Below are 16,826 nucleotides of genomic sequence, written 5' to 3' on the forward strand. Positions count from 1 at the left end.
GAGGACCCCCAATGAGGGGGAACTCTCTCCTGGTCAGTAAACAGAATCATTTGGAAGATTTTTTAGCAAAACATTCTTCATTTTCTTGTATGGATTTAAATGAAACCCATTGTCTCGAAGAAGCTATATCAATATCTGAAGGGACTGAGGATGATTTGTTGGGGGAGGAAGAAAAAGGGCCCATTAGGGCTACTAACTATTCCTGATGTTTAAATTTGTGCTGTAGGAATAGTAAACAGAGCAAGGGGGATATGTTGGAACTGGCCAAACAGCCCAAACCCTTCAGGAAATACATTAAAAATTAGCCATGATAACACAGTATTGTTCAAATGGTTTAGGTAAAAAAAAACATTCAGCATCGGATACATTTGTGTGAGAAATTAAAGATCCAGTCATTCAGAAGTCTAAATTAATCCCTGAACTTTGTCTAGTAATCCTTAAGGTTTTCCCATATCAAGGGAGATATATAGTTTTGGCCTCCAAATGCAGAGTAATACAACATTTAAGGGTTTTTTTCCTGAATTTCCCATATATTGATTTTTAAAAGTTAAAAGAATTTATGGGCCAATTCGTTATGATACAATTCAGCTAATTTCTCTCTCTCAAAGGATTCCTACACTACTTATAGATTGGTGAAATGTTCTTAAACAATATGGAATTATTCCATCAAAGTTCTTATAAGATTCTGTGTTTAAATCTTTGTTTCTTCCAAAATTTACAACTCATAAGAAGAAGCCAGAGGACAGGATTCTGATAACATTAAGGAGAGTCACTCTGGGAGGGAAAGATCTATAAAGCAATTAGAAAAGAAAGTAATGATAAAGGAAACAGATGGGAGAATATTGGATCCACATTAAGTTGTTTTAAATTCTGATCCTAACAACCAGCTAGAAGGTGAATATAAGGAATCCCCAGATAGTGTTATTTTGGACCCCACAGAGATTAATCTTTTTGCCTCTTTTTCTACACGTTCCTCTAGTGAACAGGATAAGATGACCAATGAATTCAGGTATTTACATCAGAAAACAGTTGCACTTACCTGTAACTGGTGCTCATTGAAATCTTCTGTGCAGACACACACAGCTGTAAACAAGATTTTTATCCAGCTAAAACCTATCTGGGGGTGCCCCCCAGGAGCCAATGCTACCAGGAAAGCCACTTTTTTGTAGAGCAAGGCCAGGGGACACAAGGCCAAAGGCTTAAAGGGGGGGCTTCATAAAAGTGCCAACACGAGTGTGTGTGTGTGTGTGCGTGTGTGTGTGCGTGTGTGTGTGTGTGAGAGAGAGAGAGAGAGAGAGAGAGACCACTGAGGAACAATGTGAGGAGTGGGGGAAACACATTGAGCAAGTCCTTGAGAAAGCACTGGGACAGCTTAAGGGTGAATAGAACTACAACAACAACAACAACTACCACCATAGGGGTGCAGGTAGGGTGTCCCATCCCCGTATATATACTGTGGCCCTAGTTAGGAAAAAATGGTGATTAGCACCAAAAATCTGTAAGTCGCTCAGAGACCCCAAGACAAGGGGTTCGAGCGGGATATCAAGTTGAATGTATAAATAAATAAATAAATAAATAAAAGAAACCCCTACACCCTGGAAGTATACTGAAGACACAGCTAATCCCTTATGAGTTAGGGAAAGCAGGTATTCCAAGATCAAAGGTAAGGGGCAGGTAAAGGGTGACATCCCCTTGGACAAGGCCCAGGACTGAAACCAAATCCACTTCCAGGAGTATGAGTACCAGGTAGAAGACTTTCTAGCCTAGACTAGGATATCATGCACATCAGACGAGAACTGCGACTGTAAGGGCATATCCTCCATGCTGTAAGGTGTAAGAAGGTCACATTGTGGTGCAGAATAGGCCCCTTACAAGCAAATCTGGGGCTGGAGGAAGGATGATGTACTCTGCCCCTGCAAGGTGGAGAAGAGCTTGGAAAACCAAATTTGGTGTGGCCAAAAAGGGGCTATCAGAATACAATATGAGCCCTCTGCTATCAGCTTCCTGATAAAACTCTTCAGAAGGGGAAAGGGAGGGAAGGCATAGAACAGGGCCCCCAACCAAGGAATTTGGAATACATCTCCCAACAAGTTTGGATCACTGCCTGATAGGGAAAAAAACCTGTGGCCACTTCCTCGCATGTGGCAAAGAGGTCCACCCCACACCTCAGAAATTCCCTGAATATATTTGGGCTGAATCAAGATAGACCATACTTAAGCTGTCAGCCATGGAGTTCAGGATTTCCGCAATGTGAATAGCCCTGGGGAGAATTCTGATACTTATAGCCACATCCAAAACTACAATGGCGTCCATACAGAGCCTCTGAGACCCTGTACTTTCCTATTTGTTGAGGTAATAAATGGTGGATGTGTTGTCCATTCGAACAAGCACCCTTTTGCCTTAGAGGATATCTAGAAAGGAGGAAAGAGTGAATCTGACTGCAAACAGCTTGAGAATGCTGATGCAAAGGCCTCTACTGAGTGCTGACCACCTACCCTGTACCAAGAAACCTTCACAGTGGGCACCCCAGCCTGTTAAGGAAGCATCAGTAGTGAAGGTGATCTGTGGGACTCAAAAACCACAATGGACTCCTGTGAAAAGATTGGCATCCTCTGTCTACCAGCTAAGAGATCTCAAAATTGATCTGGGAATGGAGAAACATTGCCCAGGGGGATGCTTTAGAGGGTCATTCTTCTTAATGAACAAAAGCTGGAGACTACACATATGTAGTCTACCCAGTGGAACGACAGCCATGGTAGATGCTATAAGGCTTTATAGGTGTTGGATAGATTTAACTGACTGCCACCTCTTCTGTAAAAAGACATGGAATAGTCTTCTCTCCCATCCGGGGGTAAGGCATTCACTTGCATAAAGTATACAGATGCTCCAATAAATTGAACCTGGTGGGAAGGCTTCAAAAGAGATTTCTATCAATTGACCACTAAGCCCAATCTCATGCAAGTGGAGAGGATCACATTTAAGTGTACCTTCAGGAGCTCCTGAGAGGTGGCCACAGCAATCCAATAATCCAGATAGGGGAAGACAGTACAACCCCTAGTCCTTAAATGAATCATGACTAGGAGTGTGCTAAAAAAAAGAGGTATTTTTCATGTTCGAGCATATTGAACTAAAAAAATATTGGCATTTCCCGATATTCCTGAATCTCACTATCAGTATGGTACTAGGATTCAGGAAATATTTGGGATTGCCGAGTTTTTTTGGCTCCATTATACCTTATGGGGACTATTATAGCCAATGGTCCCCACAGGGTATAATGGAGAATTGATTTGTGGGTATCTGGGGCTCTGGGGGCACTTTTTTTTTGAGGTAGAGGTGCCAAATTTGCATCATAACCAGGGTTCCCTCTAAGCTGAGTTAGTGTGAGCTAGCTCACAGTTTTTTAGCCTCCGGCTCACACATTTTTGTCTTAGCTCAGGAAGGAGGGCTCCAGAACACACTAATTTATGCAGTAGCCAAATCGCTTGCTCACAAATTTAATGCCGGTAGCTCTCAAAGAAGATTTTTTGCTCACAAGACTCCACAGCTTAGAGGGAGCCTTGATCATAACTGCTGGTGCCTCTCCTCAAAAACCCTCCAAGTTTCAAAAAGACTTGACCAGAGGATGCAATTCTATGGGTCCCAAAAGAAAGTGCGCAAGTGAAGGCCGAGCTGCAATTTCACACACCTGGAAGTCTCTACTCAGCCTTCACTTGCACACCGCTTGGCTTTGCAAAAACCATTGAAAAGGAATGGCTTTTGCAAAGCTGTGCACCGTGCAAGTGAAGGCCGAGCAGTGAGTTCATTCACTTCCTTTAAATGGCTTTGTAAGCGACATGGTGTCACGGACCAAATGGACTATGACCCAGTCCGTTAAACATGGAGGTTCATGGTCCAGGGGTCCGTAAACCCCACGGACCTCGGACATCCATGGACCACCATTTTTCTGGACCGTGCCAATCCCTAGTGAATAGAAACGTGAAAATAAGTGTCTTTGAGGTCTAAAATGGCAAACCAGGAGGTGGGAGTGAGAAATTCAATTACAGATGAAAGAGAAACTATTTTAAACTTAGAAAACTTCAGAAACTTGTTTAATTTTCTCAAATGAAGGATTGGCCTATGACCTCCATTTTTTTTTCCAACAAGGAAGAACCTGGAGTGAAAACCCCTTGACTGCAGGTCTGTGGGAACCTTCCCACTGCAAGTTTACGTAGGAGCTCATTCAGTTGATGCTGTAGCTCAGGATATTGGTTATTAATTGCTGTTGAAGTGTGGAGACCAGTGTTCCCTCTACACTGAGTTAGTGTGAGCTAGCTCAGTTTTTTAGCCTCCAGCTCACACATTTTTGTCTTAGCTCAGGAAGGATGGCTCCAGAGTAAACTAATTTATGCAGCAGCCAAATGGCTCACTCACAACTTTAATGCCAGTAGCTCACAAAGTAGATTTTTTGCTCACGAGACTCCACAGCTTAGAGGGAGCATTGGTGGAGACATGGAGTAAGCGAGGTGAACTCAAGAAAGTAACTTTTATAAACAATTTACAAAACCCAAGCATCAGAACTAACAGAATGCCATGTACCATAAAAACTGGCTAATCTTTCCTTAAGTCTGGGACATCCAAATGGGTAGTTAGAATTTTGGCGACTTCTGCTCCCTATGAGGGGGGCTGCTGGCTCATAGACCTAGGTCTCATAGCACTCTTTCTCCTTTGGAAGGAGGATGGCTTATACTGACACTGAGGATACCGGTAGGGCGTCTGTTGTTGCTGGTTCTTTTGGTTCTTGTAAAAGGGAGTAGTGTACCCATGCTGCCTTGGAGTGAAGCACTGCACTGGGACAGAAAGTGAAGAAAGGTGAAGAAGGACTGAGGCAATGGGTGCCCATATATGGCCTCCCTGAGGTTGCTGTCACCTGTCTATTTACTGACTACCGACAACTGGCCTTTAACTCACTGCACCATCGGGCCACAAGTTTATAGTTAACTGATGCTGTTTCAAGCTGTACCCATTGTTTTAATAGTTAGAATGTTTTATTGTGTTTTAAACTGAAATTGTATTTATTATAATGATGTTACCCGCCCTGAGCCTACCGTGGGATGGGTGGGATATAAATAAAAATAATAAATAAAAATATGCTAAAGGATTTTGAGGTTTGATGATTCTTTTTGATTGTAGACAAAAACTTGTCTGTGGTCTCTGAGAAACAGCCAGATCCCTTGAAGGGGAGGTCTTTGACTTTACAGCACATCTCCAAAAGGAGGGGAGTCGTACACAGCCAGGAATGTCTTCTCAGGACAATGGCTGAGGCCATGGACCTTTCTGCCACATCAGCCACATGTCTGCCTACATTTATCTCGTTTAGAAAGTCTATCTGCTTCTGACTGGATCAACTTGGCCAAAAATCCTGGCTCCTTGGGAGGAGTGTCCAGATATTGTGACAAGTTCTCCCACAGGAAGAGCTTAATGGTTTAGTAATTTGTGATCCTAAAATTCAGGGCTGCAGAAGAATACAGCTTCCTACCTAACAAATCCAAACACTGACTCTATCAGATGGAGAGAAGTGTTGACCAGGCCTGTGATGCACCTCCATATCCTCAGTAACCAGTGAAAGTGGGAGGTGGATGAGTTGTCAGAAATTCACAAGTTCTGCTTGATCTTGTATAAGTTCTTGACTCTGCGAGAAATAGCTGCGGTAGATGGTTTTTGTCAAATCAGTACTGTCAGGTCAGCAAGGTCCTCCAAAACAAGAAATGCCACATTACCATCCTTCGGCCAGTTTGGTGTAGTGGTTAAGAGCGGTGGACTCTACTCTGGAGAACTGGGTTTAATTCCCCACAACTCCACATACAGCTGCTGGGTGACCCTGAGTCAGTCAAAATTCTCTGAGAGCTGTTGCCTCAAGATAACCTGATAAAGATTCTGACATGGAATACTGCAGGACAGTCCATAAAAATTTCAGTTCCAATTCCAGGAGTGGATACTTCTCTTAGACAATTTCATATCATTCTTTTACAGGAACTGTGGCTGACTGAAGACATTCCTTTGACGGGCTTACATGACATTAGTGGCTGGTGCCCCAAAGGGGAAGTTTGGTGTGCATCCTAGCGCAAGATTGTGCTGTTTAATTTCTAATTCTATTCATCTTGGGGAAATACAAAAGCTATACTCCTCTCCTTATGCTTTGGCAATCCGTTTGGTGTTAAAGAGATCAATCTCTGATAGTTTTATCAATTTACATACCTCCTCTGTCACATATACAGTGGAAAAGAAACAAGGGAGGAAATGAATGGGTTACTGGAAGAGATTAGTTATAGTTATAGTGTTTTCCTTGTATTTGTTGATGTTAATGCCTGTATTGGTCCTAATGATGAAGAATGGTTAAAATTTTGTAGGGTAGCCAATTGTGATACAGAATCAATGGGATATACTTATTTCATGATAAGCGCTCAGGAATAAGGAAGTCAATTTGGCTGGTTGAATGCTATTCGATTTGATTATGAGATGGTACTCGCAAACTGGCAGCATAGAAATTAGCAAGAAATAATTTCCTTCCCACACTTCTGATTTTATGATACTTTAGAAGATACCACAGACATGAAAAAAGTATAATGAAACCTTAATACTGCCATTTGGAATTAATCTACATGTACTTTTCCTGATAACAATTTTGGGAACAACTGCACATGCTTTAAGTGAACTATTAAAACTCCAAATAGTCTTGATAGTACTGGACAATTAAGGTAAAATTCCAATGTCATTAAAACAGGGACACATTTAAAGTAAGCAGTAGAAATTAAGATAAGCCCAAAAAGGATGCTTACTCATGGTGATGAGACTCCTGAGACAAATGCACAGCTTTCTTGGTACTGCAGGAGACTGGCGTAGTAATCTAAAGGTGGCATAAATAATTTTTATAAGTTGTGTAGAGGAATTTTAAGTGTACAGAATACTTACTGCATGCAAAATACCTTTTCAAACCTTGAAACCATTAAAAGCTCTATACAATTAAGAAAATAAGACATTATTCATCATTTCTCGCTCATGTATATAAATGTGAAAAGTTATATAGAACATTTTACATCTTTTGATTGAAATACTAAAACTCAAACCAGTTTAAGCAGTCAGTGCTATGTAGTGTGAAGCCTCTTGGCATTAGTTATCCTGAAGGGGTCATGGATCCATTTGTTCTTCATTTCTCCAGAACTGCTCCTTTTCTAGAATAATCTTCAACAACTTCACTGGTACATTCCCCCTGCCCCACCTTGCTGCCGGCTGATGAGCAGCTTATGGGGGCGGGGTGGGGGGATTCCCAGCACAGTATGTGAACCATGCTTTGTTTTCAGATGTGTATTTATTTACAGTACATATCATGAGTACTATGTTGATACATTAACAGGCCATGGTTGGACTCTACCAAACACAAAGTGAAACAAGTTTACTGGAAGGCATTTTTACTGTTTCCCACTGTAGCCTCCTATATCTCCAGAAAAATTGCTCCTGAGATTTGGAAGTCCCTTGGGAGTGACTGGATGCACAGTTTTTACAGAAGTGTATATGCCACCTTGGGAACAGAATGGTTCTTAAGATCAGACCCTTCCTACTGCTAAATAGTATGCCCAACAATCCCACAGGTGATGGAAAGCTACAGCAGCCATATAGTGCTTCCTACTGATACACAGCTCAATTCATAATGACTGGCTTTGTAATACAAAAGCAATATTTCTCTTCTGCTAAAATCATATTCTTTTAAAATGAAAATCAAATGACACAAATATGTGAAAAAATGAACTCAAAAGGAAGTCCCACGGTTTGAGCAATTTTGATCAGATCTGAATTCTAATTGTAAAATGGCAATTCCTACCAAGATTTAAACCCCTTAAAATGACAGAAATTTGAAATGATCCTCATGATGTCCCATTGTGCTCACTATAGCATAAGCACAAAACACCAATGACCACTCTAGAGATGGTAAAGTTCAGGTATTCAAGTAAGGGATATAGCAGGACGAAGGCATATGATCAGAAATGAACAGGATGATGATTTGCAAACATAAGTAAATTTATCCTACTGAAGCACCACTACTAAGAAATCTAAGTATACTGTTAATTTCTGTGCACAGACTATGAGTGGCCTGTGCCCTAGAATCTGTTTTCTGTAGGGTCTGACACTTTATATTCACTCCCAGTCTTTTATTGTTGTTTTATTTTGTAGAGATGAACAGTGCATGTGGGAGAAGTCTGATTTTTAAATCTACAGGGTTACATACGCATGCTACAGTACTTTTGGTAAAGTGTTACAATTGTTTGCGGCTTGGGTCAAAAATGTTTAAAGACCAGTGCATAGACTCCTGACACTGATTATGGGCATCCACACACTGTGTAACAGCTGTAACAATTCAAGTATATAATAAATGGCACTGGAAGTAAGAATTACTGGATTTTTACTGAAGTAAAAAAATAGGAAAATGAGAAGTAAAAGAAAATAAACATAGTGACCCCATATTTGAAAAATGGTCACCTTTTCTCTGGACAAATGAACAAACTTTGGAATTCTAAGGATTTTGAAAATATAACTTCTTTGACCTACTGATTATAACATTAACAACCTAACAGTTACTTTAACACTGGAGGTAAACATTTGGTTCAGCTCCTGAGTTGCATCCTGCATTAATCTCAAAATGAGGTTTTCATGCTATTCCAGTGGGTATCCCTGGAATATAGTAATCCATTTTCTACACTGTGGCTATAAGAAAAGCCGACTGTGCCTATGTCATGCTTTGTTAGAGGTTCATGATCACATTATCTCATGGTGGACCTGACACTTTTATTCAGTTTACAGTATGTTCTGTGTACAGGCAACTTATTTCCTTTGCCAGGGCTGCTGACAACCTTTTCCACACTATATTAATCTTGTTTACTGACTTTATCTTGGTACAAATATCAGAAAACTGAACTTTTTATCTCAGGGAGAAAATAAACAACATGTTGACAGAAGCAGAAGCTATTTTCTGAACTAAAATTGGTTGTTTACCTCCAGCCATACTTATGGAAAAATGTTTTTAAGTCTCCAGCTTGCTCAAAATACATAATCCATAATTTAATAAATGTGGAAATTCCATGGAAATTCAGCCATATACATTGGAAGGGATAATAAAAATGTGAACATGGAACCAAATACATTTTTTAAGCCAATTTGCACGTAAATATAAACATGTTTTATCTAGTTCTCAATTGTCTAGAGTTCACATTTCTTCTACATACAAATAGTTTTCACTATCGTAATATGCAGGAGGGAGCTATTGTAATCCACCTTTTAGCACTCTATAAGAGATGAAGGTAAGAATATGTCAGGAAGGTAGAGGATCTAGGTGAAGCCATTTTGTTGCTTATATTTACTCCTTAACCATCCTTTGGGGTAGAAAGTTGATAATAACTGTACTACTCAATATGCTGGGGTGGGGGAGAATTTTTTAAAACTGCTAATATTTCTATTGCTTGGAAGTGACCTGCAGTTTTAAAAGTATCAGATCTATGTAAAATTCCTCAGTATCCTCATACTATGACAGCAAAATACAGGAAATAATTTCCATACAGAATAGGTAGAAGGCAATTTTTATGGATCAGTATCTACCTGATAGTGGTAAAAACGGAAGAATTAATCTAATCTTTGATTTAAAAACCTCAATATTTTATTGGCTTCAAAAATCCTTCCATATGTTTGATCAGCTATTTTTCATCAATTTGGAAAAAAACAAAACAAAGTGCAAATGTCTGATACGGAAGAAATATCTAAAAATAGCTAATTAGGATTTCTAAAGAGAAGCACGGTTTCTAAAGGAAAAAAGAATACAGCGGGTGAAATTGGGATTTAGTCCCAGTAAGATAAATATTCTGTAAAACACAGGGGGGAAAATAAAGTTACAAAAAACTACAGTTGGCAGAGCCAGGCCAGGCAACTGTGATGTGCTTACAGTGAGCCCTTACAAAACTAAGGAAAGAAAATATATTGTCAAATTAGTGTCCAGCTTTATGCAGCACACTGTGAGTGGCCTCTACGGGCTGACTGAGCTACATAAGTCACCTTGTCATCTATAATTATGACTGTAGTTTCATCAAGCATCTGAAGAAATGCCTTTACAAGAGTTCAACTTCATGTATTAATATAAAAAGTTTATACACTTCCACAGACTACTGAGGTACTGAAAGTAATACATCTGTGTAACTAAGAAATGAGCAAGGTAAGCACAGAAGTCTAAAGAGTACATGTAAATCTGAAAAAACATTTTCACACTAAGGACTGGCAGATTTGCTGTTGCAAATTTAAAAAGTTCTTATGGTAGCTAAGTTAAATATTAATACAGCATTTACCAAATTATTATTTTTAAAGGTTTATGCAGACAATCACAATTTAAAATCAACCTCTCCTAACTTTATGACCCACCTGCCTGATTCTAGATATCATTTTCTATTGTAAATCACAGTTATCAGCATGATAAATATTGGCAAAGTCAGTAATTAAGGGATAGGAGCAGGACAATATTTAACTGTGCAATCCTAAGAAAGTCTGCCCAGAATTCTACTCAGGTCTATTCACTGGGGCTTACTCTCAGGAAAGCGTTCTTATTGAGGGATTGAGGTAATAAGCAATGTACTGCTGCCTGAAAGATGGCAAACTTTTTTTTTACTCTTGCAGTCCAGCTCTCAGTTTTGAAGCTGCAGCTGGTGTAGAACACAGCTGAGTAACTCCTAATAGGGGAGGGGAACAAAGAACACTTGTCCGACATACCTAAGGGACTGTCTTTCCCCATATATTCCCCCAAGGGCACTACGGTCAGGGATGCAACATCTCCTGGTGACTCCAGGCCCTTAAAGATGCCAGATTTGCAGCAACCAGTGCCAGGGCCTTTTCGGTGGCGGCTCCTACCTGGTGGAATGAGCTCCCGGAGGAGATTCGGGCCCTGCGGGACCTTGCGCAGTTCCACAGGGCCTGTAAGATGGAGCTCTTCCGCCAGGCTTTTGTGTAGGTAACATTGGAGAGTGAGATGGCCCTGTGACAATGAACGATACTGCTGCCTGGAACTGATAGCAATGATCTGGGACCATCACCATCAGGATCTTGTTACTGAAGACCTTTTTTGAGACATCTAGAGCACCTTGTATTGTTATAAATGACTATAAATGATTGTTTTATCTTGTTTTTAACTGTTTTAACCACTGGCATACGTACCCAGTTTGTGAACCACCCTGAGCCCGCTCGCGGGGAAGGCAGGCTATGAATCTCGTAATAAATAAATAAATTAAATAATCACATTAACTGATCTTACATGATTAATACTTGGTTTTCAATCATTTTCTGGCCCTAAATAGCTTGGGTCCAGAATACCTCAGGAAGCACACCTAGCCTTCTTCAGCCTTTGGGAGAGTCCCTGCTCTAGGTTTCTGCCCCACACCAAACAAATAAAAGGAAAGGTGCTTTCTCAGTAATCACTTGTCCTTTTAAAAAAGCAAATTAAAAAGGTGGCTGTTCTTAGCATCCAGGAAGCAACCTAATATTTGCTTAATGCTAAATTCTAGGCTTAGTACCACTGTGGAGATTTTGCTTGCAGATAGTCTTTAAAGTACAATTGTCCTCCTCAAATGTGACTCTAATCCAGATCACGCTTTTGTTTGCACCAAATGATCTGCATGGGTAAATTACAAAAAGAATGCTATCAAATCCATACACTGTTAAATTTCACAGAAGTGAAAAAGACTTGAGAACTGTCACGGCAGGACCAGGGGGCGTGACGCAAGCAAGCAAAAGTCCAGAAGCAGTCCGAGGTCAAGCCGAGCAAATCAGGCAGCAAGGTTCAAACAGGTTTAAATCACAGTCCAAAAGCAGGGTCAGACATACCAGAGTTTCAAGTCCATAAATCACAACGATACCAGAAGAGTCAGAGATGAAAGCAGGGTCAACGAAGTCGAGGGTCAAAAGCCGAGGATCAATCTGATAAGAATTCCACAAGGTCTGGAGCAGAGATACAAGGATTCAGGTCCCTATCAAATCCATACACTGTTAAATTTCACAGAAGTGAAAAAGACTTGAGAACATACAATTGCTGGCTAGACAGAAGTTACTTTACGTTAATGATACTTTAAAGTATTATTTATTTATCGTATGGCAAATAATACATTGAACTATCATTAAAGTAAAGTAACTTCAGCCTAGCCAACAATTGTATGTTCTCATACAATTTAAAGTAAAGAAAATACAATTACTGAAGTTGTAGGCTACAATCCTAAAGATTTTCCTGGAAGTAAGCCCCACTAACTAACATGGGGCTTAATTTAAAAAATAAATAAATATTATGACCACATTTTTTTAAATGTTATTTGACCACATACAAAAACTTACGATAAAGAAATTCTGATTAGATGTTTTAGGATTGCTCCCATAGTAAGTACAAGAAACAACAATGAACACTACAAGTTTTTAAAAACTAAGCTACATTTATGAAGAAGTTTGGTATAATGCATTTGTATAAGATGGTAAATATTAAATACATTCATTATACATTCATCAAAAATTGACCTAATCAATTTTTAAATGCAAGGATATCTTGGCTATTTAGGAGGTGACATGCTGAACATTTACATAGGTGGGGGTCTAACTGATTTTAATGGAAATATACTACTTTACCATTACCTATTATTGAATTACATGATGGCATTTCAATCCTACACACACACACTTGGAATTTCCAGATATATGTACTTAGATTACAGCACATACATTCCACTGCTTCCAGTAAAAATTACTTCCAAGTAAGCATCACTGCAGCTTTCCTCTCTTGTTCAGTATAGGATTAAGCACTTGATTCTACCATTCCCTTAATTGCACCCTATTAAGGAGAATGCTGTCAGACCTAAATGACTAATGATGCCAAAAGGTGACTGTACTTGTAAGAAATATTATTTTGGCGACACATAGCATGGTATTCTGGGATATTTCTAGCCTTATTTCAGAATTCTACTTTGCTTCAGAATTCAGTCCCATTATCTTGACTGCTCAAAATTGTTCACAGGGTTATCTAGCTGACATATAAAATAACCCTCCATCTCACTAGACACCACTGGGATATGACATGCTGACCCATGGTAAGCCTTGATTATTAGCCTGAAATATATACCACAGAAAAAGGGAGCTCTTGCTGAGGAATGGCTTAAAAATTCTTTCCATCTTTTGAAAAAAAATTTTTTAAGGTACACAGTAATCAATTTGTTAAAAACATTCAAAATAGAAAATCATATTATATATTTACACCTGATGTTTCGAAGTTTACTTTAAAGCAAGCTCTGTTGACTTCAGTTGAACCTACCTCTTAATAACTGTTTTACCACATGAAAATCCATTTCAGAATAGACAATTTATTTGATTTATTAATTCCATTTAGGCAAAAGCTATTTTACAATTGCAGGTCACATTTACCTTGTGGGAAGAGACCATATGTACTGATGTCCGTTTAAGATACTTTCTATTGCTTCTAAATGCTATAGAAAACTCACATTAAATTACTGAACACAAATCTTGTCAGCAAGCAAAATCATGCTACAGCTTCCCATGAAGCAGTCATAATTCACTAAGGTGGAGCTGGGCAAACCTACTTCCAGGCAAACAGAAAGATCCGATTCCTCAAGCCATTCTGTGCCACACCAAGAAGAATGTTGGAAGCTTTTAAGGAGAACAAAAAGCCATATAAAACCTTTTTTAACACCAGTCAAAATATCACAGCACATTGTGCAATTTTTCAAGTTTTCCAGAACTCTTAATCCGGCTGGATGCTAAAAAGGGAGTGTGTGTGTGTGAATCTCTCAGACCACAACATTAAGGTTTCTTTCTCAACTTCCTGTGTTCTTGTTTTGTTGACTTTAATGGACAATGGTAGTAGCTGGTATCAGGTTCCATCTTTGCCAGGTTGGGAACAAGAAGTAAAATATGGAAGCCACCCAACTAAAAATAACCCAACAAATAATTGATCAAACAAATAGAAAATGGACAGATATTATGTTTTCAAATGGATGACTTCCATTTTTTGCTTCTTGTTCATGGTGTGCCCAAGGTATAACCTGATATTAGCCACACTTTGCACTCACTGAAGTTAGCAAGGATAATGATGAAGGGTCCTAACTCCTTTTGGTCTGAGAACTTCCTTTTTTTGCCACTTCTTCTCTCTCCCCATTCCCTAGAATTCCTGAGAACTTTGTTGTTGGCAGGGGTCATTTCGTAGAAAAAGAGCTAGGGGGACTCATTAGCATAACTCATTAGCATATGCCACACCCCTTGACATCACCGGAAGTGTGTCCTCCCGTTGTTGGTAAAACCAACAATAGTTGCCTGCCAGATTTAGTTGCAAATCATTGTGAAATCATAAATGAACTTATAATAGCCAATTGGTGAACCTTACTGCTGTGACAAGTGTGAAGAGCGCTTTTTTCATTGTCATAAGCACTTGGCCTTCTCATTCCTCAAAAACACTGAAAATTAGACCTGCTAATCCTGAGGCACTTAGACTTTTAGGAAAACAGAAAAGAAAACTGAAGTTGGAGATGGAAATCAATCAGTCCTGTGACTATCATGAAGTTACTCCAAAAGGGTTTTGAATGCACTGAAAAGGGGGATAAAAGGAACAATAAGGATTGAATCACAACATTAACAGTAATATTTGACCTATTTGTTTTAATTTAAAACTAGGAATAAGGCCTGTTGTGGAAATAAATACAATGAGCTCTAGAAAGAGGCTCTGGGCAGGTGCTCTGGCCTTGGGCACTCAGTGTCAATTTGCTGTGGTGACCTCAGCAGGGTATAATGACACAGAGCTTACCATTTTCTCCAAGAGAACTGATCTCTGCCATCTGAAGAGCAGTTGTAATTCTGAGTGATCTCTAGCCCTCCCTTGGAGATTGGCAACAATGGTTCCCCAGGAGGAAATGGCTGGTTTGGAGGGTAGAGTCTATGGCATTGTACCTGTCTTGGAGGTAGCAACCCTATCTCCTTCCCAGCCAACCATCAACATACCGTTATCTACCCCTCTGACTTCAGCTTTCCATCTCCCCTCCAGACCTGGAGCTTCTACCTTGGAAAAATACAGTCTTTCTCCTCAGTGGGGACCCAAGCAGGAGGGGAAGTGACCTCAGCAGGGTATAATGACTCAGAGTCCACCCTGCAAAGCAGCCATTTTCTCCAGGGGAACTGTCTGGAGAGCAGTTTTAATTCTGGAGAATGGCAGTAATGGTTCCCCAGCAGAAAATGGCTGGTTTGGAGAGTGGAGTCTATGGCATTGTACCTGTCTGAGGTCCCATCCCTCCTCAAACCCCACCCTCTTCAGGCTCCGCCCCTCAGATCTCCAGGAACTTCCAAACCTGGAGGTGGGAACCCTATCTCCTTCCCAGCCAACCATCAACCTACCATTATCTGCCCCTGATCTCTACCATCTGGGAAGCAGTTTTAATTCTGAGTGATCTCTAGCCCTCCCCTAGAGATTGGCAGCAATGGCTCCCCAGGAGGAAAACTACAGTCTTTCTCCACAGTGGAGACCAAAGCAGCTTACATCATTCTCCTCTCCCCCTTTTCATCTGCACAACAACCCTGTGAGGTAGGTTAGGCTGAAAGTCTGTGACTGGTCTGAGGTCATCTACTCAACTTCCACAGCAAGAACCTGGGTCTAGCAGACCTGGTCTGAAGTGCTAAGGTAGCCAACTTCCAGGTGAAGCCTGAAGAGCTGGGTATCACAACTGAACTCCAGACAACAGATCTCTCTCCCCCCCGGAGAAAATAAGTGCTTTGGAGGGTGGACTCTATGGCATTCAGTTGAAGCCTCTCCCCTCCCCAAACTCTGGCTTCCTTAGACTCCACCACAGAATATCCAGGAATTTCCCAACCTGGAGCCGGCAACCCTAGTCAGGACTGGCCCCAATGAGTTCCCCATTAAGGCCTGAAAAAGGCTTCCTTCCTTTGCCTTTTTACTGACAGAACCAAGCTTGGTTCCCTAGCAACAGCCACTGAGGGAAACGTTAGTCCCACAGGAGCCGAGAAGGAGAAGTGTCTTCGTCAGGAGACAGCCATTTTGGAAATTATTCTGACAGGGAACAGTGGCTGAGGTAGCAGTGAGTGGGGAAGAGGAGTGGGCCCAGCACCCAGCCAATGGCATGCGAGTACTCTTGAGTGGTGGTTGATGGGCCAATGCTGATGGAGAGCACAACACAGCCAATGGGAGAGCTGGAAATGGCCAATATGCAAGGGAGCGGTGGCGCAGGCGGTAAATGAAGACTGCAATTCCATCTGTCAAACAGCTTTGGCTGTTCGAGCCCCACCATGGCTGAGGTGAGCTCTTGGCCCAGGTCCCAGCTGTTCGAGCCCCACCGTGGCTGAGGTGAGCTCTTGGCCCAGGTCCCAGCTCCCGTCCACCCAGCGGCTCGAAAGCCCGTTAAAGGGCAAGTAGACAAAATGGGTACCTGCTCTTAGAGTGGGGGGGGGGCACCCGTCCTTCGTGGTGGCGGAGCGGCGGAGAACATGGCGGCGATGGCGAATTGAGCGAGCAAGGCTGGGCTGACAGAGCGCGGAGGTAGGTCGACGCGGACAGAGGCTGCAGCAGGAGAATGCGCTGACGCGCCTTCGCCCAAGCCCGTGGAATCGCAGCAACTAAAAAGAGAAGACCCACGCCAGAAGACCTGCGCCAGGAAGTTGCCGCCGGCGGATTGAAATACCTCCCGCAGAAAGATTAAGAACAACAAAAGACTCCATCAGAGGGTGCCTGTTAGGCCAGCCACCCCCCCTTCATTGTATGTGTAGCCCTA

At 41.1% G+C, this 16,826-nt stretch overlaps 1 protein-coding gene across 1 annotated transcript in view; it reads right to left on the bottom strand.

Moving 5' to 3' along the window:
• GPATCH2 (G-patch domain containing 2) overlaps nucleotides 1-16,826 on the bottom strand; it is a 158,400-nt gene that overhangs the window by 63,982 nt on the left and 77,592 nt on the right. Inside the window, exon 6 of the mRNA XM_015405928.1 lies at nucleotides 6,816-6,883. Coding sequence (XP_015261414.1) covers nucleotides 6,816-6,883 — 68 coding nt within the window. The remainder of the gene's footprint in view (nucleotides 1-6,815; nucleotides 6,884-16,826) is intronic.

Source organism: Gekko japonicus, unplaced genomic scaffold, assembly GCF_001447785.1.
Source record: "Gekko japonicus isolate JY-2015 unplaced genomic scaffold, Gekko_japonicus_V1.1 scaffold279, whole genome shotgun sequence".
Lineage (NCBI taxonomy): Eukaryota > Metazoa > Chordata > Lepidosauria > Squamata > Gekkonidae > Gekko > Gekko japonicus.